General features: G+C 45.4%; 1 protein-coding gene across 6 annotated transcripts in view; it reads right to left on the reverse strand.

Annotated features, from left to right (window-relative positions):
- Window positions 1-23759, reverse strand: part of MCC (MCC regulator of WNT signaling pathway) — a 435968-nt gene that overhangs the window by 89368 nt on the left and 322841 nt on the right. For all 6 annotated transcript variants that reach the window (XM_082723700.1, XM_082723701.1, XM_082723702.1 and 3 more), the window contains 2 exons: window positions 21004-21117; window positions 6305-6447 (listed from right to left, as the gene is read on the reverse strand). In XM_082723700.1, the coding sequence (XP_082579826.1) occupies window positions 6305-6447; window positions 21004-21117 (257 nt within the window). The remainder of the gene's footprint in view (window positions 1-6304; window positions 6448-21003; window positions 21118-23759) is intronic.

Consider the following 23759-nt stretch of genomic DNA (forward strand, 5'->3'; position numbering starts at 1 on the left):
GACTTCATCGCCTGCTTCTTTCTGTTGTGTATACGGTAACTCTCGGCAAATGGTAATTTTTTTCTTTGGGGGAAAAAGGATCTCCCCAAAGAATACCAGCTGCTAATGCTGGAGATGAGAAGGAAGAAAAGATGAAAAGATCCAAGAAGTGATCATTTAAAGCCAAAAATAACAACAACAGCAACAAAAAACCCAAAAGCTTGATCGAGTGATAAATGTTGGTAATTACATACTATTGTGGCAGTTTCATAATTATGGAATTACAAAGTGCTCAGGTGTTTCTCTTTGGAAGATAAAGAATCATCTCACAGGATTCTGAATGTACCTTATTTCATTCACCTAGAAGCATCTGTGAAGTGCTTCCAAGTGGCTCTTAGAGTGGCAATGGTGCGTACTTGCTATGAGCTTAAACAAAAGAAAAGTGCTCCCAAGGACGCAAGCATCAGACTGTACCCACCACCTATGTAACTAGCAGTGACTGACCAGCAGAGATCTTAGGGTTCATCAAAGCTGGGATCAGTACTCTTTATTTTGCATGTAAGATTATCTATTTATTTGATAGAGAGAGAGCACACAAGCAGGGGTAGCAGCAGGCAGAGGGAAAGAGGGAAGCAAGCTCTCCGCCAAGCATGGAGCCCAACGCAGGGCTCCATCCCAGTACCCTGGGATCATGACCTGAGCCAAAGGCAGAGGCTTAACGACTGAGCCACCCAGGTGTCCCAATTTACAAGTAAGACAACTGAAGCTTCAAGAGGCTAGTGATTTACCCAAGAGCCAGCAACTAGTGAGCAGTACAGCCTCTTTCCTAAATTTGGGACCATGAATCAACAGTCAAATATGGTGATCTAAGGAGAAGGTTTGGTGGTTGTTGTTGATGACAATTTTTTAAAGATTCCTTCTCATAACTGGCCAGGGGTGAAATGATCTTATCTGAAAAGGGAAGTACTTCCAGTCCTAAAGCTAAAGTACTATAGAATCAGTAATATTTGCTACAAATATTATTTCCTCAGCAATCCCCATGTCTCTTCTGTTTTGGCGTGGACATTCATGCCTTGTCACTGGATTGACTGGTGAACAAGATCCAGATGGACGTCTGCCTGCCTTGGCACCTGTCAGTCAACTACGTCCAGCTAACCCCGCCGACCTGACCTGCTGGGGGTTTTGCTTCCTGATAAGTAAAGGCAGATGTGTCCTGACATGCCATCATTGTTTTAAAGAACAAAGTTTTTTTTTTTTAGATACAATGAGGAACTGTATTCTTTCCAATTCTCTTAGAGGCTCTAAAGCAGGAAATCGGTGTTAAGTCTCAATTCTTCCTGCAATTACACCTCTTTTTCCATCTAGCGCAGAGGAAGATGGACTCATCTATGAATCTTCTGGTAAATAACGGGGCAAATGGAAAGGTCAGGCTCATGGGGCAGGTATGAGATTTTAGAGACTGGATTATGTCGGAGTAAATGGGACTTTGCATATTATCTTTGTTGCCAAAGGAGCATTTTGCAGACAGAGCAGCAGAAGGGTGAAGGGTCACAGTAGAAGGAGGTAACTCTGAGGGAAGAGGTCAGTGCGGCAGGGCTGCAGCCGTTCGAGGTAAAGGGAAGGGGAGAGCCCAGGGTAGGAGCCAAGGCTGAAGGTGAATCTCAGCGACAGAAGAAAAGATACAGGATCCTAGAAGTTCAAGAAAAATACACTAGGAAGGAAGATTTGGAAGCAAATCCTCTAGAAAAGGACCCAAAATAAGAAAAGGTCGCTGGATTTTTCAGTTAGGAAGTCACTAGTGATTGTCAAAAAAGCCTCTTCGCCCAGGCTGCTGTAATAAGACACTGTAGACAAGCTAGCTCAAGCAACAGGATTTTATTTTCTCTCAATTCTAGACTTTGGTCTGACGTCCCAAATCAGGTGGCTGCACGGTCAGTTTCTGGTAAGGGCTTTCTTCCTGGCTTACCGAGGGATGCCCTGTCACCGTGTCCTCACGCAGCAGGGAGTGAGCGTGCCCTCGAGCAAGCCCTCTGGTGTCTCTTCTCAGAAGGGTGCCCACTACACCCACCATGGGGTCCCCATCCTCATGACCTCAACGGGACAGAGTTAGCTCCCAAAGGCCCCAGCTCCAAATGCTGTCCTATTCAGGGGTAGGGCTTCCACATATGAATTTTTGAATTTGGAGACACAATTCGGTCCTTAGCAAAAGGAGTGTGAGCAAACCGCTGCACTCAGAAGCCAGACAGCTGTGGGCTAACAACCAAGCAATGAAGCAGAAACAGGACTATTCATGACAGTCAGCAGTGAAACGGTAGTGTTAGGAGAGTAGCTTGGCAAAGAAAATAATCTCCTCAGGGGGCGCCCGGGTAGCTCAGTCCGTTAAGCATCTTTCTTCAGCTCAGGTCATGATCCCAGGGTCCTGGGGTTGAGTCCTGCATCAGGCTCTCTGCTCAGCAGGAAGCCTATTTCTCCCTCTGCCTCTGCCCTTTCCCCCACCCCACTCATACTCTCTCTTTCTAATAAATAAATAAAGTCTTTAAAAAAAGGAAAGACTCCTTGGGAAACAAAAGTGGTCATGTTTAATTTGTTTAGAAATCCACCCCCCCATTCCAAAGTGAGCTACTGATGTATTTTTCCATTTCCCCCATCCCATTATATAATCTCCCCAAGTCAGATGAACATTAAAAGAAGCCACTCATACCATGTAGTTACGTTAAAAAGCCTGCATTACAAAACATTGTCTGCTATGTGATCCAATTTATTTAAAATATTCATGAATAAAATTTTTTAGGAGGCCATATATACAAAATGTTCAGTGTTTATTCCCAGGAGATGGGATTTAGGATGCATTAGGCAGGGCTCAGTCAGGAACATAAACTACACTGGATATTTCAAGTAGAAGAGATTCAATTTAGGCAGTTCCAGGCTTGCGTGACTGTTGGAAGGACCAGAGAAGTGTGGGTACAGGCGACCGGGACCTGGGACATTTGCCATCACAGGTGTGGACCCCTCAAAGGTCAGCAAACTGCCACTCCTTCACACCTGCCCACAGCTCCTGGCTCTAAGGTACAGGACCTCATGCCCACAAAAGTCTCTATGTCCGCTGCCACCATCATGGCCTGAGGAACAACGGCTCCCACCTGCCTTCTGCTTTCCAAACCCATTCAAAGGCACCTCACCGGCAGAACCAAAATCATCTCCAAAACCCAGCTATTTAGGCAATTTGGGAAGGAGTCCCACGGGTCCAGCCCTCTCTGATTCTGGGGAGAGCAGAAAGAAGGGGTGGAAATGGTACCAGATGTTAGATGACATGTCATAGGCCACGCTCTTTGGCTACTCAACAACCACATACAACCTCTCACACACACTGAAATTTCCAAATGGCAACAGCCATGACCCTAACCATCCCTCATTCAAATGGGAGGGGACTCACCTTCTCACCAAAGGGGGAGACCCCAAGTCCCATCAGTTATTGTCTCCAACGTCAGGCACCCACTGCTCTTCTAGCTCAGTGGCAAATCCTCCTAGATGCCAGCTAACCTGATCCATAGATAAGTTTCACCAAAACCAGATCACCTTGTGTAACAGGAGAAATTAAGAAGAGGGGAAAAAAAAAAGAAATTGCATATATACGCAAATAAGCACCAAAATAAGCATAGGCTAGCCATCTTTTCTACAACTGGCCCTAAGGCTATGGTTGGTGTTGCTAACTTTCTTCTTTCACTCGGAAGTCCCTATTTCTTTTGTGTTTGGCCAGCATCTTAGTTGGTTAGAGTTCTTCACCGAGTGAAATAATTAGCAATCTTTATTCCTGAGGGACCTGGCCATGAGTGTATACATCTGGCACCCCCTACCTGGGATGAGATTGCTTACAGAGTCTCCAAGCAAAGTAAGACTAGCTTTATCAGACAGGGAGGGGGAGTGCTTCTGCAGGATGGGGGTTTGTAGGCTCTACGTATTTCGATTCATAGAAACCTACCCGGGTGTCTAGATTCAAATTCTCACCATTTCTTCTTTTCCTATCAATGCTTCATCTTCATCTAAGAGAGCTGATGTGGCTGGGATTTCAACGTACATTGGAGTTCAGCCCCCTGCAGTATCTGATTCTTGGCTGTCTTAGCCCTGTGGCTACAGGATATGAGAGAGTGTGTTCTAGGGTGGCCACAGAAGGTCCCCATTCTGATTGCAACTTGAGATGAAAGTTTACAACTATGAGATTATTTTTTACTTAAGCAATGTAGTGTTGCTTACATATGGATAGATCATAGCAGCTTACATACACTATTCCCATACTAATGATTTTTCAGCACTTCCAATAAATTCCTAACTCGGGCCCAAGCCAAAGTGACAAGAAACTCTGTCAGGACCAGCATTGTGCCTGACTAGTGTGACTCTCCACTTTCTACATCCTGGATCTTCGAGGGCCTTTGGGAGGTTCCTCCGAGGTACCTGGCTCCTGCTTCACTAAGTCTAGCAAGCATCTCAGGACCTGAGGGCAAACCAGTTTCCTGGAATGCAGGGGGCAGGAGACACCCCTTAGCTGAGGAGCTCAGGGGACCAGAAAAGCCCTGTCTTCCTGGCCCCCATGTCTGCGTGGCCTGCAGGAATTCCCTTCAAGGAGGGGCAGCTCATTTACATAATGAAAACTGGCAGAATTTAATGTGACATCTGCACAGACACAATCTCACTTTAAATAAGAGGCACCAATAAATGTTTACAGTCAAGAAGCTCACTATATTTTAACATGAAGCTGTTTGGCCATTATACTTAATTTAAACATCCCGAAATTGAGTTTTCCAGGTGATGTGTGATGCTTTTTTTCACAACTCACTTAGTCCATTTGCCCTCACCTTCTCAAGTGTTGCAAAGTGCAACATGTTTTAGTGGAAATTACAAATTTGCCAATGTACTCTGTCAGCCTCCTTTAAATCTGCCATAATCATTTCTTTGGTCTGAAAATTCTCCTCTGCTTATGCGTTTCTAACCCACAATCACTCTGAAGACCGGGATACAATTTAAAGGCCTTGAGGTTCTAAATTGGAATATGGGATTTCTTGTGTGGCTCCAGTCAGTGCAAAGTTTTCCATGATTTTACCCAGAAAAACCAGAGGCCCATCAGTACCCTCATCAGATAGCCCTGTCATTACTCTCTCAGACTTGGAACAAAACCACCCGAAGCTTCTTCTAACTCGGGACTTCTGGAGGGAGAGTTTAAAGTAATGGTCTCTACAACTGCCCTGATTACGGCTTGGACAGACATCCAGTGGGCAAATCCCTCTTTCTTCATAAAGGTGGAGGACAACCATTTGCTTTCTTCAGGGCTGTTCTCTGAGGACAGGCAGGGAGATGAAAGTTCTCGTCCTTGGCTAAGTAGCTCATAGCGAACCCCCTCCTCTGCACAGCAGGGCAGTCACACCCATTCAGAACTGCATGCAGGAGCCTTAGGGGTTAAGTGATTGCTAAGGAAGGCAGGACCCCCAGGAGTCACTTTCATGGAAAGAATATTAGTAAAAGCAGAGAGACCGTGGGTTCTAACTCCACCTCTATCCTCTAACTAGAACTTCAAAGTAATCCCTTAATATATTTTTTAAGATTTTATTTATTTATTTGATAGGCAGAGATCACAAGTAGGCAGAGAGAGAGGAAGGGAAGCAGGCTCCCCGCTGAGCAGAGAGCCCAATGTGGGGCTCAATCTCAGGACCTGAGCCAAAGGCAGAGGCTTTGACCACTCAGCCACCCAGGTGCCCCAAATCCCTTAATATTTTTAAGCCCCAGACTTCGTGCCAGTAAAATGATGTATCCAGTCTTGTTCCCCACCCGAGCTTGCAAGAAGCCACATCCATGTTGGTAAATCAACTTCAAGTGAGCTCAAGATGTTACATTATCTAGAAGCAGACATACTCCTTAGTCCTAAGCCACACTGATAGATCTCTCAAAATTCCCAAGGGAGGCACACAATTTGCACATCGAGTAGATTCAAGAGGTGACAGGGATACTGGGAGGGAGATGGAGGGGCATCCTTCAGAACTCGCTAAAAAAATCATTTCACCCACTTGCAATTCCACACTCTTATCGGTAAATGGAGGATCACAACTCCCACCCTGGCTGCCTTCCAGGGGAGCCCTCACGACGATTCCAGAAGAGAACAGAATAGTGGAGGGCAAAGGGCATGGTGAACAAGGTGAAGAGACAGGAGTAGATATCAACTGTAAAAGTCTTAGCCGCAAATAAAACATCATCATTACCCATCGGGACCACTTCAGCTCCAAGAGCCAGCTTGGAGCCCAGAGGGGCAGAGAGAAAGCCGCATCTGGGAGCTCACTACCTGATGGTGGTGCCTTGCAAACGGTCTATCTTCTTATTGAGCTCAGCAATGATGCTGTGGAGTTCCGTGATGCGCTCCTCGTACCGAAGCGTTGTCCTCTCCTGGACGTCCTCATGTTCTCTCATGAGGTGGGACTGCTCACACTGGGATCAAGAGAACAGCAGAAGTGCCAATGAGTGGATGCGCCAATGGGGGAGTGATGCTAAATTTTATGGTCTCGAACCACCACAACCTCAACGTTGAGCATGCTCCAAATAAACACAGACCCGCCCATTGGCCCGGAATCCCAGAAGCCACAACAGCAGCTGAATTTTAGAAGGCATCTCCTGCCTGCCCCACCCCCTCGGCTCCCACCCCTGTGGACAAAAAGCCTTCGCCTTTGTAGCATTCATTCTGTCTTTGGGAGAAAGCCTGTCTGCCATTACTCACAATCTCTGTGGCATTATCCAAGTCTCTTGCATTTCCCTCACCAAGAAGTAGGCAAGTGTCTGAGCTGGAGCCATCAGTTACCTTCTTTTGGGAATGTGAATCTTGAATGAATGGACTTAAGATTGCCTGGAGTAAGCTCACTTGACTGAGGGGCCTGAAAAGACTGTTCTTTCGTTCCTGACATCTATATCCCAGAGCTTTCCCGCCATGTTTCCCGCTGTTTAGTTCTCTTTGTACCAATGCATTCCTTTTTTTTGTTTTTAAATATTTTATTTATTTATTTGAGAGAGAGACAGTGAGAGAGAGCATGAGCGAGGAGAAGGTCAGAGAGAGAAGCAGACCCCCCATGGAGCTGGGAGCCCGATGCGGGACTCTATCCCGGGACTCCAGGATCATGACCTGAGCTGAAGGCAGTCGTCCAACCAACTGAGCCACCCAGGCGTCCCTTTTGTTTGTTTTTTAATGTTAATTTTTTTAATGAAAATTAATGTATTTTTAGTTCATTCCCTTTTCGTTGACATTGCTGGGGTATGTTTCAGCCACTTTCAACCACATAATCCTAAGTGGTATGACAACATTTCTTATCTGGCTGGTGTATCTGTAGACTTCATTCTTTCCAATTTCCTTTTCTACCAGACTATGAACTCTGGGAAGGCAAGAACAAGATGTTTTCATGATTGAGCCCAAACACCTGGCAAACGGCTTGCCTCACTGTGGGTGATCTAGTAGTGTTATGGAATGAATCAATGGCAATATATCACACTGTCAAGGAGACCACTTTGCAGAAACAATGACAGGAGAAACTGAGGCGCTTCCCTTGCTCAGCATTTGATGGTCTCAGAGGCAGCAGATGCTAGAAAAACATTTTCAGAGCTAGAGTTTAAAATCCTAGGGAACCTGTTCCTCTCCTTCACTTCTCTGTTTCCTCCTTAATGCCCCACTAGCCACTGTGCCTCGAGTCTCATTTGCATAACAATAAAACTCATCAGTGATGGAACAAAGGATCCAACTTCTATCCCTGTCTACTGCATTCAGCCCTGATTAATTTCCTGTCCAGCAGAGGAATTTTAATTTCATTTTAGTGAGGTTTTCCTAATGCCAAGAGTCATACGTACTTGCCAGCTTTGCATTTTCAGGGCTGGTAGCAGCCAGGCAAGGGTAAGACTTCTCACCCACCAGGTCCAACGTCCTCCTCCCACCCTAAATCTGTTGCTTCCTATGGCGGCATAACCCAGAAGCTACAGGACAAATGCCTTCCGAGATGAGCACAACACCACACTAAGCCCCACTCCCTATGGACAGACGTATGCAGCAAGTAAGTCTGCGCAATATGGTGGTACAGGTCATGGTGGAGACCACACCTACAAACCACCTTGATGTGTTATAATGCAGTAACGTCCTGGGGGTTGCTCAGAACTCCAGGAACAAGACTGGAAGCAAGGAGGTGGTGGAGACTGTATCCCAGACCTTCCTGAGCTGGCTGCTTTCAAAGAGACAGTGATGGCAACTTCTGTTCTCAGGGACAAACTGCAACATCAGATAACAGCCCTCAAGGTCGAACACAACTAGAAGTATGTGGCAACTGAGGCAAGGATAAAGTCACATCTACAGGGAAGCTTTCCTAAACAGATCAAAACCCTAACAGGCCACAGATACTCTTTCCATGAAGTTATGCCTTTTCATCCATGATCCATCATATTTTACAGGGAACAACACAAGCCCACAAAATGACAATGTGTCAGAGATAGCATGTATCAATCAGTGAGAAAGGTCATATTTCTCTGGAGCACACTCACAGCTGAATACTGTTTCTCTGCATTCCTGCAAAATATCTATGAGCTTTAGCTATTACGTTTTATTCCCACCTTCAAATTGTGTGTGTGTGTGTGTGTGTGTGTGTACGCGTGCATGTGCAGTATGTTCATGTGTCAGTGTAGCTGGCACTCTTATGAAGACCTCCAGTTTTATTATTTTTTTTTAAGATTTATTTATTTATTTGACAGAGAGAGATTACAAGTAGGCAGAGAGGCAGGCAGAGAGAGAGAGGAGGAAGCGGGCTCCCTGCCGAGCAGAGAGCCCAATGCGGGACTCGATCCCAGGACCCTGAGATCATGACCCGAGCCGAAGGCAGCGGCCCAACCCACTGAGCCACCCAGGTGCCCAAGACCTCCAGTTTTAGATCTTAAGATAATTACAAGATACTGCCCAGTCTGACCTGAATCTCATTTATGCTGTGACTCCTACTATACTGCACTCTTGTTGGCTCCTCCTCTTTGGTTTTCCATATTCAGCTCTCTAGGGCTACAGATCACTGAGAAATGGGGCGCCTGCCTGGCTCACTCGGTTAAGCATCTGCCTTCAGCTCAGGCCATGATCCCAGGGCCCTGGGATCGAGTCTTGCATTGCGATCCTTGTTCAGTGTGGAACCTGCTTCTCCCTCTGCCTGCTGCTCCCCCTGCCTGTGTCTGACAAATAAATTTTAATTTTAATTAAAAAAAAAAGCCACTGTGAAATGCTTCCCTTTACATACTCAACAGCTCTCACTGTCCTTTATCTTTTTTTTTTTTTTTTAAGATTTGTATTTGTTTGAGAGAGAGAAAGTGTGTGAATAAGCACCAGCAGGGGGAGAGGCAAAGGAAGAAGCAGACTCCCCACTGAGCTGGGAGCCCAACTGGGGCTTGATGCCAGGACACAGGGATCACAGCTTAAGCGGAAGGCAGATGCTTAACTGACTGAGCCACCCAGGTGCCCCTCTCACTCTCCTTTAATTCCCCACGTACAGTTCCTCCTTTATAGTCTTTGGAAGTCAACAGTCCTCCACCACCACCACCACCACCACCACCACCACCACCAGGGCAGACCAGAAACTACAAAATTCATGTTAAAAAGGAGGTGTGCCAATATTCACACAATAAAATGGCACACAATCTACTACTGATAATCACCAAGACAACTCCAGACATCCCTGGTGACTCTTGAGAGCTGCCTAACAGGCAAGATCCAGGCTGCGGGGGCTGGGGGGTGGGGTGCCCAGGTTGCCGGGAGAGCAGATGGCCGATGCCCAGATAACGAGAGCGTGCTATCTGGTACTGTACCTCCTTTGCCCCTGCCTGTAACTGGGAAGTCTGCCTGGAGGGTATGAGAGTATGAACAAGAGACAACAGGAAGCCTGATGATTCAGACAGAACAGCACTTGTAGCTAAAAGGAGACAAAAGACTCATAATGTATATTTGGAACTAGGGGTTCATTTGGGAGTAGCAATAAGACTGAATCGGAGGAAGAAAAGTTCTTAGCTGAAGGCAAAGCTATCTGGTTTATGTTCCTATATTTTTTGCCATAAGTATGGTTTCCTAAAATAGTGGAAAGCCTCTATAATTTAATTCTTCCTAAAAATAATAGATACAGCTTGATTTCCCATAACATTTAAGATACGAGGCTGAGTGCTACAGAGTGGGGATCACTAGGACATGTCCTCCAAAGGGAACGGCAGTCACAGCTTCCAGCTGGAATTCTCTGCTGGAGAATAAGAAACATGGGCAGAAATGGGGGGCGGCGGGAGGAGAGATGGTAGAATGGTACCCTGGGGATCCTTCACACAGGGAAAAGAGAACACTGGAAAATAATTATCGAAACGCCCAGCCTTAAGGAGAATGGATGGCTTGAGAAGATATTGCCCAAAAGGCTCATCCGTACAAATCAACATCCCCTTGAGGTATCACATTGAACACTTTACCCATTCTGCACACACTGGTGGGACCCAGACAAAGATGGCTGAAGCCCGGACCTCCATGCTGCAGGGTGGGGCGGGGCGGGGTGAAGCAACGGGGCAGGAGAAAACAAGCCATTACCTGCCGGAGCCCGAAAAACCCAACAGAACACCCTTGTTCAACAGCTCCCACTGAACTGCACAAGACCAACCCTGGGAAAGGGGCACCTCAGTGCAGGAAAAGTGGGAGATGAGTGGTGGGACCCAGGACAGACAGAGCCATTCTGCACGTGATCGGTGCGTTCCTGCGCCGGCCAGCTCCCGCAGCCGCAGGACTGTCCATTCCAGTCTTGCCCGATTTTATGAGCACACGCCGGTCCGGTGACTGACCCACGCCTCTCACCACCCTGAGTTTTCATGACTGGTGAGAGCCTTGTTTAGCTTGGGAGGGCAAGTGGTTTTGAGTGTTCTGTTTCCCAGGGGCACAGGCTGGGTCAGGCTGAATACCGCACCTCCATCTACGAGTCACCTCTGGGCACATAGCCCCGTAAAGCCTCAATCCAGACGGTACTACAACAATGACAGCTAAACAGGATAAAGGAGTAGGACTTCTAGATTACTCCTTCATGCTTGTACACATTTCTTGACTTTTAAGTTACAAGTCGAGGTACTTTATATACACATTAAAAAGCGATAGATGGGGACACCTGGGTGGCTCAGTGGGTTAAGCCTCTGCCTTCGGCTCAGGTCATGATCTCAGGGTCCTGGGATTGAGCCCCGCATTGGGATCTCTGCTTAGCAGGGTCCCTGCTTCCCTTCCTCTCTCTCTGCCTGCCTCTCTGCCTACTTGTGATCTCTGTCAAACAAACAAACAAACAAACAAATAAATCCCTTTAAGGGGGGGGGGGCATAGATGTTCACTCTTCCCATAATTCATTAACCCTTCCTGCAATGGTGTTCGTTTCTCTCTGGTACACACAGGGGTCTCTGGCAGGACCGTCATGTAGGGTGTGTGCCTCGTAAGCAGCAGCACCCCTGATAGACAACAGGGATATTCCTCAAGACTCTGGTTCACCTCCATCCATGCACAGTGGGGGATGATATTTTCTCTCCCCCCTTGAAGCTAGACGTGACCATGTGACTTATTTCAGCCAATGAGGTATGAGTGAAGTTATGTCACTTATGCCTAGAAGCCTTTAAGGCTCCTTCAGGATTTGCTACATTCCCTTCCCTGGCCATGGCTGCTGGCAATGTTCCAGACAGTAGAAGCCCCATCAGCTTAGGAGGCTGGTAGAGGACAATTCGTGACAGTTTCCTGCCAGTCCTACCGAGCTCCTAGCAAGAAACAAGAAATAAATCTCTGATACGTTAAGCCGTTGAGGTGGTTTGGGGGTTATTTATTTGGGCATATTCTGATGATACAACATTTAACAGATGAAAACAAAATGTAAAGTGACTGATTTGTTATATCCTAGGCAACAAGCAGAACTCTCTGAAAAACCGTCTGATTCGTGTTTACACCATCAAAGGGTAGACGCTGTTGTAGCCACCATCTTCTCCCCCCTACTCCCTCCCAGTTCCTTGACCTGTGGGCTTGTCCCCATGCAATATGCCTTAAGATCTCCAGGGACAGGGGCACCTGGGTGGCTCAGTGGGTTAAAGCCTCTGCTTTCGGCTCAGGTCATGATCTCAGGGTTCTGGGATCGAGCCCCGCATCGGGCTCTCTGCTCAGCGGGGAGCCTGCTTCCTCCGCTCTCTCTGCCTGCCTCTCTGCCTACTTGTGATCTCTATCAAATAAATAAATAAAATATTAAAAAAAAAAAAAAAAAGATCTCCAGGGACAGCCGAGTTACCCTCCTTGGCCTCCTTCCCTGATCCACCTCCAGGAAACTCCAGGAAACACAAATATTAGGCCTTCCCATACCAGGTGAATGTAGGAAACCCAGACAACTCTCTCCTCAGCCCCTTGGAGAACTGAAATGTAAAAGTAGACACAAGGGGTTTTAAGACAGGGAATTCTAGGTCCCTCTGGTACCCATCAAGCCAGCTTTAGCTGCCAAAGTCAATTATTCAGCGACAACTTTCTTAACAGGGAGGAGTGGTAGCGTCTTCCAGCAAAACTTACAAGTGAGGGATGAAATTCTTCTCCTCACTATACTGAAATACCCCATAAAATTTCAGCTGAACAAAATAAGAAATGGTCTCAAACAACACGCTGCCACTTTTTTCCTCTTATCACAGGGAATCGCATCCAGGACTCTCCCTTCTCCCAGCCTATATTCAGTTTCTGACTGATCCTATATTTTGGCAAAGAAAGCAAGCCTGTTGTTGCAGCGTCTTGCCTGCCATGAATTTCTGGAGGTCAGAATCACTAGGATTTCTCCCACAACTACAAACAGTCAATGTGAAAGGCAAAGGAAAAAAAGACTGGGATCGGATAGGAGGAAAAAAGTTTTTTTCCCGACTTTCATCTGGGACTTCATGTATACTCGGAGCATTTTCCCTAGGTTTCAGCTATCATGATGAGGAAGCAACTTTAAAATCTATATAAATACCTATGTCTAGCCACATAAGTCGGTGACATTGCCTGTATGCAAAAATGTGTAATAAAAACAAGCCGTATCTTTCCAGCCACCAAGAATATCTCCACTCTTGGTGCAATCCTGGGATGAAGCCATGAGTCAGCCTCGAGACAGACTGGTCTGAGAACCTGAGCTCTTGGAAAAACCCTGTGTAAAGTGGCAATGCTAAGGAGCTTTCTGGTTTTATTAATGTTCTTCACTGGGTTTTATCTTACTCCACAGAGGCCACGGATCTTTAATCATCACATTAGTCTCAGCTGTCAAACCTAAGAGCATTATGAACTCCATTCCTGAAAAATGCAAAGCCATCATTAATCTGTTAACCCTCTCAACCATCCTGGTGAAGGGGGTCAGCACCACCCCCTTGTAAAATATGCAAAGAAGTCATGCTACTTTCTCAGGGTCGCACTGAATTGGTCTCAGCAATATTACTCGGGGTTTCCTTGATAAGGATAACAACTAGTGCAATTTTCCAAAGAAAAGTAGAAACAAGGAAGGAAGAAATGGAGGACATTCTTGACCAAAAGAACACAGCCAAACTGTACCTTTAAGTATCTCATTCAATGAGAAAGCACCAAGAAAGTGCTCTCTCCATGACATTTAATGAAAAGTATTTATGTTTTCTTCCTAAAAGCCAAGAGGTAGAAATTTCAGAAGGTTTGCTACCCAAAGATAGAGAGCTTAGAAACAGAAAGCGTTCTTGGGGCGCCTGGGTGGCTCAGTGGGTCAAAGCCTCTGCCTTCGGCTCAGGTCATGATCTCAGGGTCCTGGGATCGAGCCCCGCATCGGGCTCTCTGCTCAGCGGGGAGCCTGCTTCCCTTCCTCTCTCTCTGCCTGCTTGTGATCTCTGTCAAATAAATAAAATCTTTAAAAAAAAAAAAAAAGAAATAGAAAGCATTTTGTATTACTACTGACTGATTTTGTGGGGAGTCATAGATTCATAAGCTTGTTTGAGATTTATCATTCTACAGCCCTTAAAAAAATGCAGCAATGTAAAACTGTTGGTCCTCAATAAATAGCAAATATGCCGAAAGCATCGAACCAGTAGCATATAGGATCTCTGCCAGTTTCCCACCAGGCTGTTTAATGTTGGTGCATGCATGTGTCTGTGCACCTGTTTGATGGGGATGATAGGGAAGTTAAAACCAAATGGACCTGTGCGTCATGCTCCACCCACTTTGGGAACCCCTCTAGATGCTAAGGGCAGCCCGGACAGCCTAAAAGACAATACAGGATTAGTACAGCTGTGGATTCCCATGAAACCTGGATGCAAATTCTAACTCTTGGTACTTTCTAGCCTCATAATCTTCAGCAAGATACTCAAATTCCCCAAATCTCTCTTTCTTCACTTGTCAAACAGCCCTGCTAACGGTATCTGCACAAGAGGGCATTATGAGAACTCCCTGAGATAAAGCAAACAGGATGCTTGTCACACCGCCTGGCACAAAACAGAGCTAAAGAAGTGTGGTGATTCTCACCACTGCTACACGCTAACAGTGGTGCTGCTGATCAAATCCCCCAGGACAGTGAGATGGGCGGCCTCTGAAATGCCCCCCAATGATCCCTGTATCTCCTCTGTGTGATACCCTCTCAGTGAGCCTGGGTGGGACCTGTGACCGGCTTCTAACTAGTGCCATGTGACAAAGATGATGGGATGTCACTCCCAGGACATTAGGTAAGATTCTGTCTGACCAGCAGCCTTATTCTAGAATCTTTCTCTGCATTGATGGCCTGAAAAGGCAAACTGTCATGGATCCTACATGCACAAAGTAATAAATTCTGTCAAGGACATGGGCAAGTGGACTCTTCCATAGTTGAGCTTTAGATGAGCACTCAGTTCTGGCAACACCTCGATGGCAAACACATAGAGGATCCTGTTACCGCCATACCTGAGTTCCTGATGCACAGAAGTTGTGAGCTGATAAATGTGTTAAGCCAGTAATTTTGTGGTAACTTATTACACAGCAATAGAAAATGGACAGAGGGGCACCTGGGTGGCTCAGTGGGTTAAGCCGCTGCCTTCGGCTCAGGTCATGATCTCAGGGTCCTGGGATCGAGTCCCGCATCGGGCTCTCTGCTCAGCAGGGAGCCTGCTTCCTCCTTTCTCTCTCTCTGCCTGTCTCTCTGCCTACTTGTGATCTCTGTCAAATAAATAAAATCTTTAAAAAAAAAAAAAAAGAAAAAGAAAATGAACAGAGAAGTGCTCTACCTTCCTCATCATGCTGATCTAGGCTCCTTTATTCAGCTTTTCCCTTTCCATAGCTATTCTTAAAACTCTACTGGCAGGTTGACCTTATGACTATGTATAATGAACTTTTTTTATTATTATTATTCAGTTAGTCCCAGTGTCACCATCAATAATTACTCAACAGATGTTGAAGCTCTTTTTGACTATTTCTGACAAAGACAGCCACCATTCACATTTTAGGTTAATCATAGCTCTGTAATATTTAGAGAGCTGGTGAAACTCTCTAAAGCCACAGAGCATAAATTTATGCATGAATTTGCTCTTCCACAATCTGGTCAAGCTTCAAACATGAATCACTCACACAGGAAGCCTGGCATTGCCATTTCATTGTTCTTATTTTTTCTTGCATAAATCTCATCTTTGTAAAAGGTATGAGACTGCTAAGTCTGACCTTCCTCCCGACCCCCATGTTCTCTCCCCTGGGTCCCAGTATCTGCACTGGAAAGACGTCTCCACTGAAAGGAACAGAGAGTAATCTTTAAGTATATTTAATATAAGAATGCAAATGGAATGGAGTCAATGAATGCCACTATGATGTAAAGAGCCACCAAACATTATTACATAAGAATGTCTTGACAATAAGTTAAAAGGGAACTGACTCAATCCTTGACATGGCACAGAAAAAGTTTTCCATTATCTTCTACCATCCTCTGTCACAAGTTGCTCTGTCCTTGAAGGCTTAAAATTTTAATAAATACCCTCCTGGTCATCTTTTAAAAATCCAAGACTTAAAAAAAAAAAAAAAAAAAATCCAAGACTATAGTACATGCCAGCTTTTAGTTAAGAGCTTTCACAATTTCTTTCCTCTTAAAAATATTCTCACAGGGGGTGCCTGGGTGGCTCAGTGGGTTAAGCCGATGCCTTCGGCTCACTCAGGTCATGATCTCAGTGTCCTGGGATTGAGCCCCGCGTTAGGCTCTCTGCTCAGCGGGGAGCCTGCTTCTCTCTCTCTCTGCCTGACTCTCTGCCTACTTGTGATCTCTCTGTCAGATGGATAAATAGAATCTTAAAAAAAAAAAAATATATTCTCACAGGGGCACCTGGGTCGCTCAGTCTGTTAAGCATCTGCCTTTGGCTCAGGTCAGGATCCCAGGGTCCTGAGATAGAGCCCTGTGTCGGGCTCCCTGCTTGGGAGGGAGCCTGCTTCTCTCTTCTCCCTCTCCTTCCTACTGGTGCTCTCTCTTTCTCTCTCTCTCAAATAAAGAAATAAAATCTTTAAAAAAAATTCTCACTGTTAAGAACTATTAACAATGGTTGCCTTTGATGGTTGCAAATCAGAAAACTCACCTAACACTGTTTTATATTTATCATTAATACAAAAATAATCACTTTAAAAAACGAAAAAAACCTGTGTGAAACAAAACAAAAAAAAAAAAAAAAAAGCATTAAAAAATGTTGTAATTCACCAAAGCCCACTACTGAAACATCATATTGCTGCCTTTCCAGCTTTTCCTATCACATTTTTATTACTTTTATAATAGAGGGAAATATTGTAAGTTTTCATCCAAGTAAAAACTGAAAGATTTTGTCTGTATAATAGCCTATATGAGAAAAGAACACTGCAGATCTTGTCTTGGCTCTGGCACCAAGCTATTCATTTGACCTTGGGTAAGCAAGTTAACCTCTCTGGGATATGCCTGACAAATGTGGAAGTAGATGATCTCAAGTATAAAGGGTCTTTCCTCTCTACTCAAACAATCTACAATTATGAGACCTGAGTTTTCAAAACTTTCCACAGGTCATCTAGACCAAGGGCTGTGGCAGCCTGGTTTTTAGAGCTCTCTGAATTCTCACATAAAAACAGAACACCTTAGGGGCGCCTGGACGGCTCAGTGGGTTAAAGCCTCTGCCTTCGCCTCGGGTCATGATCCCAGGGTCCTGGGATCGAGCCCCACATCGGGCTCTCTTCTCAGTGTGGAGCCTGGTTCCCTCCCACCGCCCTCTGCCTGCCTCTCTGCCTACTTGTGATCTCTGTCAAATAAATAAAAATCTTTAAAAACAAAACAGAACACCTTACTCAACAGAACCAAATGCTTAAGACAAGGTATTCTCTCGAACTACAAAATACAAGCAAGGACAAACCTACACTATCCACAAGCTCGAAAGGGTGTCTGAGTGGGCAGAAGCAGCGAGAAGCAGTAAGGCTGGTGGACTCGGGAACTGGAAAACCCCAACATAAACAGTCAGTACCCACAGGAAAGTGAAGGGCACCAGCTGGAAAGGAGTGGCTAAAACTAGGAGGTATCCTGCCTGAGCCGAGAGAAAATGGGGGAAGGGGTCCCAACAAGATCTGGAAGACCCAAAGCAGCGCGTCCCTGAGAACTCTCAAGATGGGCCTCAGGATTCGCTTCCAGGAGGAAAAACTGCTGACGGTGGGATCAGGATTGAACAAGACGGAGTGACCGAGACAAAGGAAAGAATAGATCCAGATAGAAGTAGATGAGGGGAACAGAGCCAGGAAGTGTCTGAAAGCAGGCGATCATATTTTTGACAAAATGAAAACAACGGAAGACTAAGCTTTAAGGACTTATAAAACCTTCTTAAACCGGGCCTCCTAAAAGTTCAAGGAAACTATTTTTTCATAAAAAACTGAAAAATGGAGAAGTCCTCAGGTCAAATTCCATACAAAGTTATAAGAAGGAAGGAAAAAAGAGAATATCTCCCTATATGCTATGAAAGCACGCCACAAAATGGAATATCCCACCCCCAAAGAGCCCAGACAAAGCCTACTATTTCAAAATAAGCTGAAAGACCTTAAGGAAACGAAATGACATAAGACATTAAAGAACATAATGCAGAATTAGAAAACTCATATAGTAAAAGAACACAGGGAAATATTAGAAATAAAAATGCATTTCAGGGGGTGCCTGGGTGGCTCAGGGGTTAAGCCTCTGCCTTCAGCTTGGGTCACGATCTCAGGGTCCTGGGATTGAGCCCTGCATCGGGCTCTCTGCTCAGCAGGGAGCCTGCTTCCTCCTCTCTCTGCCTGCCTCTCTGCCTACTTGTGATCTCTCTCTATGTCAAATAAATAAATAAAATCTTTTTTAAAAAATGCATTTAGGAATATAAACTAAACTAGAAGGCACACGGGGAGAAATAAACACAACATATAATGCCCCAAAAGAAACAGAAGATGAACCATAGGAAAAATCAAGTAAACAGGGAGAGACAGGAGGTAGATAGTGAAATACCGAAAACAGGCAAAAAAGATCTAACATACGAAGAGTAAGCATCCCTGAAGAAGAAAATCAAAACAAGAGAACGGATATTAAGCACTGTAGTTTTTTACACATCCCTGGAATTAAAAGATTAAAAGAGATAATCAAAAGAATACACAGCAAACCTGAGCATATCCAACCAGAATGACTCAGATCAAGAGTTACTCTAGTAGGAGCACCTGGCTGGATCAGTCGGTGGAGCATGTGCTCCTGATCTCGGGGTTGTGAGTTTCAGCCCCACACTGGGTGTAGAGATTACTTAAAAATAAAGTCTTTTAAAGAAAAGTTACTCTAGTAAAATTACTAGACAGACAGACAGATAGACAGAAAGAAAGAAAGAAAAGAAAAAGGAAAAAAGAAAAGACAAGACAAGACATGTTATGGACATCTAGAGTACATGTCCGTGAGGCTCTATTATCAGACTTTGGGAGCAGCACTCTACACCCAAAGAGAAGAAGGGAATATATTCAAGAAAAGAAAAAAGATCGGCCAAGGGTTTTCTATCCAGCCGCAATGTCTTTCAAGTATGAAGGGCAAAGAGAACAGACATACTGTTAATAATGAGCAAGAACTTGGTGAAGACAATCCCGAGTTCTCCCTGAGGAATCGCCTAGAAAATCCGCTTCAGGCAATAAACGAATAAATGAGGAACGCAGACGTAAGGACCCCGGTAAACACTAAACATACAGGTACGTAGAGAAGCCTAAATGAGGACGAGAGGGGGAAAGTGTGAGTTGCAATGGCCAGATGGCCAGGCAGGTGGAAGGAAGACAACTTAGCAAAAAACTGGGGGAGTGCACAGCGCGTAATGCAACAATAAAAAATTACATTCTTCTCAGGAACTGTATCTGTGATGGCAGTAGTAATATTATCCTGATACTGCACGTAATATGGGATGAAGCAAGTAATCATGGAGTATTTTCATTCAATCGTCCTCTGTAGCAGTAAGAACTAGGATTCTTCACGTGAAAGAAAGGAGATTCAGATAAAATACAGAAGAAGCTAGGTATAAAGTACGCTGTAGTCGGAATTTAAATTGCAGCTATTTGTATGAACTCCGAGCGTATTTTATCTGAAAAGTTATACGTACATGCATATGTAAACAAATAAGAGAATAAAGAATTTCCTGGCTACATCTAGAAAAGGGGCCTGGAAACAAAGACTGACCTAGAAGCCATAAGCACTCTTAGCACTAATACTGTGGTCTGAAGATACTACTCTCTGCTCAGAGAAGTAAGAGTTACTCAGAGGATGGTTACTACCTCATTTGGGGGGGAAAAAATGTACTATTTGAGTCTGGACTCACGTCAAAAGACTCCAGAGCCAACCTGAAGAGGCTCATACTGGCCAAAGATAATACAATTTGAGTTTCTGTAACGAAAACAGTTATGGTGGAATGAAAACCCAAATATGTTTAAATCTATAATTTCTTAATTTTATTTATATATATATATATTTTAAGATTATTTATTTATTTATTTGACAGAGAGAGAGATCACAAGTAGGCAGAGAGGCAGGCAGAGAGAGAGAGGAGGAAGCAGGCTCCCTGCTGAGCAGAGAGCCCGATGCGGGACTTGATCCCCGGACCCTGAGATCATGACCTGAGCCGAAGGCAGTGGCTTAACACACTGAGCCACCCAGGCGCCCCTAATTACATATATTTTTAATTATTGGGCAACTTCAGAGGATCAGAGTTTGTTTTCTTGAAAAATGTTAATAGAAAGATGAGAGATTTTGCTTTTCCTCGATGAACCATTGTTCCACCAAATCACAGATGATGGGAGATGTCTCTATAAAAGCATTCCAATTAATGAGAAATGGCAGAACTGAAATATCACCGTATTTCTAAGTCCTAATAATTCAATGAACGGATGAACAAAGGCGTTGAGTATCAACAGCTGCTCACATCATAGAAAACGAGACAAGCAGACCCTATATTGCCTCCCGTTGAAACAACAAACACCCCCTACTGTCTGGCCAAAGGGACCAGACCTGAATTTTGCCGAGCCTCTGGGTGCACCTGCCGTTTCACAGGAGCTAGAGGGGACGGAGGGGTGCAGTGAGCTGTACGGTGAGCGTCTAACGAGCAACATGCAGACTGTAGGGAACTCCACAGGTCAAATGGCAAGTTTCTAACAGATTAACTAAAAAGCAAACCAAGAGTGGAAGCCGAACCTATAAATTAAGAGATTCGAAGGAAACCCAGAGTTTCTAATGAGCAAGACTAAACTTCACTCTCTAGGGATATATAAACTTTAGGGATATAGGGTAAAGAGACAGGAAATAGGACTATAAAAGTCAAGGTGGTGGTGACCTTGATGGGAGGGAGGGTGCGACTAGGAGGGGCTGCTGGGATGGCTGGCAAGTTCTACTTCCTGACCTGGACAGGGCTTCTGAGAACGTTTGCTCATTACCCCGTAACTCGATCTGCTGGAATTCCTCAATCTAGGTTATATCTTTAAATAAAAAAATATAAGAGCTTAAAAAAAATAAAAAACCTCTCCAGATCCCTTACCTGTGCCTTGGCTAATTTCTTTTCCAGAAGGTCTCGTTCCCGCTCCGTTTGCTGCAGACGTTTATTAAGTTCCACTATATCTCCCTTGAGTGATGCCAGGGCTGCCAAGTGGAGCTGTGGTGACAGAAGGAAAGGAGCACAAGGTTAGATCCTTTGGCAGAAACTCGTTCCTTCCCTGTAATTAGTGTGATCATATTAAAAAAAAAAAAATGCCGCAACTCCAGTGGGTGCTATTAAATCAGGTGTCGGGCAGGCAAGCCGGGTTATATGGTGGTCACCGTAAACGTAACAGGGAGAGAACTCACATGTGGGTAGCGGGACCTAATTTCGGGGGTCCCATCAGAATAGAGAGCAAAGCTCCTCCCTCTGAGGGCTTTCCTTCCGTTACTCAGCAAGGGTGCGATTCATTGAGGGTGTGGGGTTGCCTGATTCTCAACCCGAGCCGCGAGAAAGAAGGAGAACCAGATCACCTTTGAACTTACTTTGGAACATATGAAGGTTGGACATGGCAACTCTGTGACCCATCCTGCTGCGTGTACAGACAGATCACGGGGCCGAGTTTAAGAAAAACCGGGCAAGCTCATTTTTGGTCAGATGGTCTCCCCATAAAGTCGGTCCTTTATTTCCTTGCCAGCTCATCTTTCCTCATTGTCCTCCAGACACACTACATTGCCCACATGCTGCTTCTGGGCTAGCAGGCCCTCTTGCAGGAACAGAACAAGAACTCTGATAAATGATGCTCGGAGAAGACACACCAAGAATCCCTCCAGATCCCCTTCCCCAGCCAACTCGCTCAGGTTAACTGGAGCTACAAGGGAAGTTCTTCAACACAGTAACAAGGGCACCCTGCACCCCTAGGATCTCAATGTGCCCAACTTCTGAGCCCAAATACTGAGCTTTGGCAGCACCAAAGCTACCCCAGGAGCCTTTGTGGCTGTTCGGGGCGATGGACGGAGCTCAACACTCAGGTCCCAGAGTAGCACCCTTCAACCTTCTTTGTCTTCTGAGTCACTGCTTCTCATCTGTCTTCACCGGCAGCTCCAAAGGGGGAAGTGTAGACCATTACCTAGCCAAATTCCACACTCCATTTGGGTGACTGATTAGGATCAGAACAAACCCTCCCTCCCTGACAGGTTTTTAGTAGTTTCTGCCAAGAGGGATTAAAGTAAGGAGTAGACAAATAAATGTGATCTTTAAAGATGGATGTGGTAGGATGGACCACAGTTCAACTTTGAAGATTTTAATTGCAGGTTTAGAAAATGCTTTTCTGCAACTGCATGTAAGCTGGGAGGCTTGTTGGGGTGTGAGTGGGAGGAAGGGAGAAGGAGACCCAGGGCAGGGTTTGAGCTTTCAAAGCAGTTGTTTACGTTAGACGATAATGGCAGCGACCGTGACTTTGCTTCATTGCATCAGGGTTGCAAACCAACAGATCAATAGCTCATCTGAAATCAGGAATGCCTGAAATTTAAAAAAGGAAATGTCAGGCAATCTGGCGGTATTTGCCTTCTCATGTAGGGCTAGGGCTGCTCAGAAAAGGTCACTCTGGGTTTCAGATACAAGGTTTTGTGCGAGGAAGTCTCAGCACAAATACCACGGTGGTCCCATTGTAGTCTTTTTTTTTTTTTTTTTAAGATTTTGTTTATTTATTTGACAGACAGAGATCACAAACAGGCAGAGAGGCAGGTAGAGACAGAGAGAAGGGGAAGCAGGCTCCCTGCTGAGCAGAGAGCCCGATGCAGGGCTTGATCCCCAGACACTGGGATCATGACCTGAGCCGGAGGCAGAGGCTTTAACCCACTGAGCCACCCAGGCGCCCCTCCCATGATAGTCTTTTGAGGCCATTCTGCTTCCAGTCGGGTGGAGAGGGTCACAAATTCACTCCTTCCTCAGACAGCTGGGTATCCCCCTCTTGCCTCTGAACTGTCCTTCTGAAGAGTCTCCTTCAGTGTCAGACACTGTGGTCTGTTAGACATGATGTCAAGTCTTGAGAGAGGCTTTACCACCTCTCCTCTGGCCAGAAGGATGAAATTCATATAAAGCTGAAATGTTCCTAAAGAAATACAGGAGGAGAAACGAAGATCCCAACGCTAAGCCCAGACACGCCTCCTCTCTCTTACATTTCCCTCCGACTTCCAGTGGGGGAAGGACTTGGGGGAGAATTAGGAAGGCAAAGCTGATGCAGGAAGCTCTAGCCTTCACACTAACATCATGAACTGAACCGATGGGGAGACACTCAGAGTCGCTATTTCCATCATAGTGCATGGCAGAGAGGGTCCAGGATGGATCATCTCTACTGGGGAGAGGACCCAGCCTGGAACAGAGAACACCTTTGGGCCTTCCAGATTGCCAGGAAGATCCCAAAGATGTGTATTTGGGGCAAGTCTTCACTCTCCTGGATGGAAGATGCCTGTCCATAAAATGAGAACAGACCGGTCGTCCTTCACCTTCCCAGAGTCCCGAATCCCTGAAGAATCTAGGCAGGTGACGGACCCTTGTCCTAGAGAAGAGTCAAGATTTAGGGGTTTATGGCAATGACACATTCTGGAGCCTTTCCACGACCTCTAAATTAAGAAACCACAAGAGTCTGCCTAAGTTTCGTAGACTCTCTTGTGGGTCATAGTCATAGTTGTTTGAGTGGGGAAAGGGCCCTGGGCACTGGACATCGCCCATTCCACCTTTGCAGGTGAGCAGGCGAGGACCTGAAACCCAGAGACTGACCTGCTCACTCAAGGTCCCGTGGGTTGCTCAGCGCTAGC

Source organism: Mustela nivalis (assembly GCF_964662115.1).
Source record: "Mustela nivalis genome assembly, chromosome: 3".
Taxonomy (NCBI): Eukaryota; Metazoa; Chordata; class Mammalia; order Carnivora; family Mustelidae; genus Mustela; species Mustela nivalis.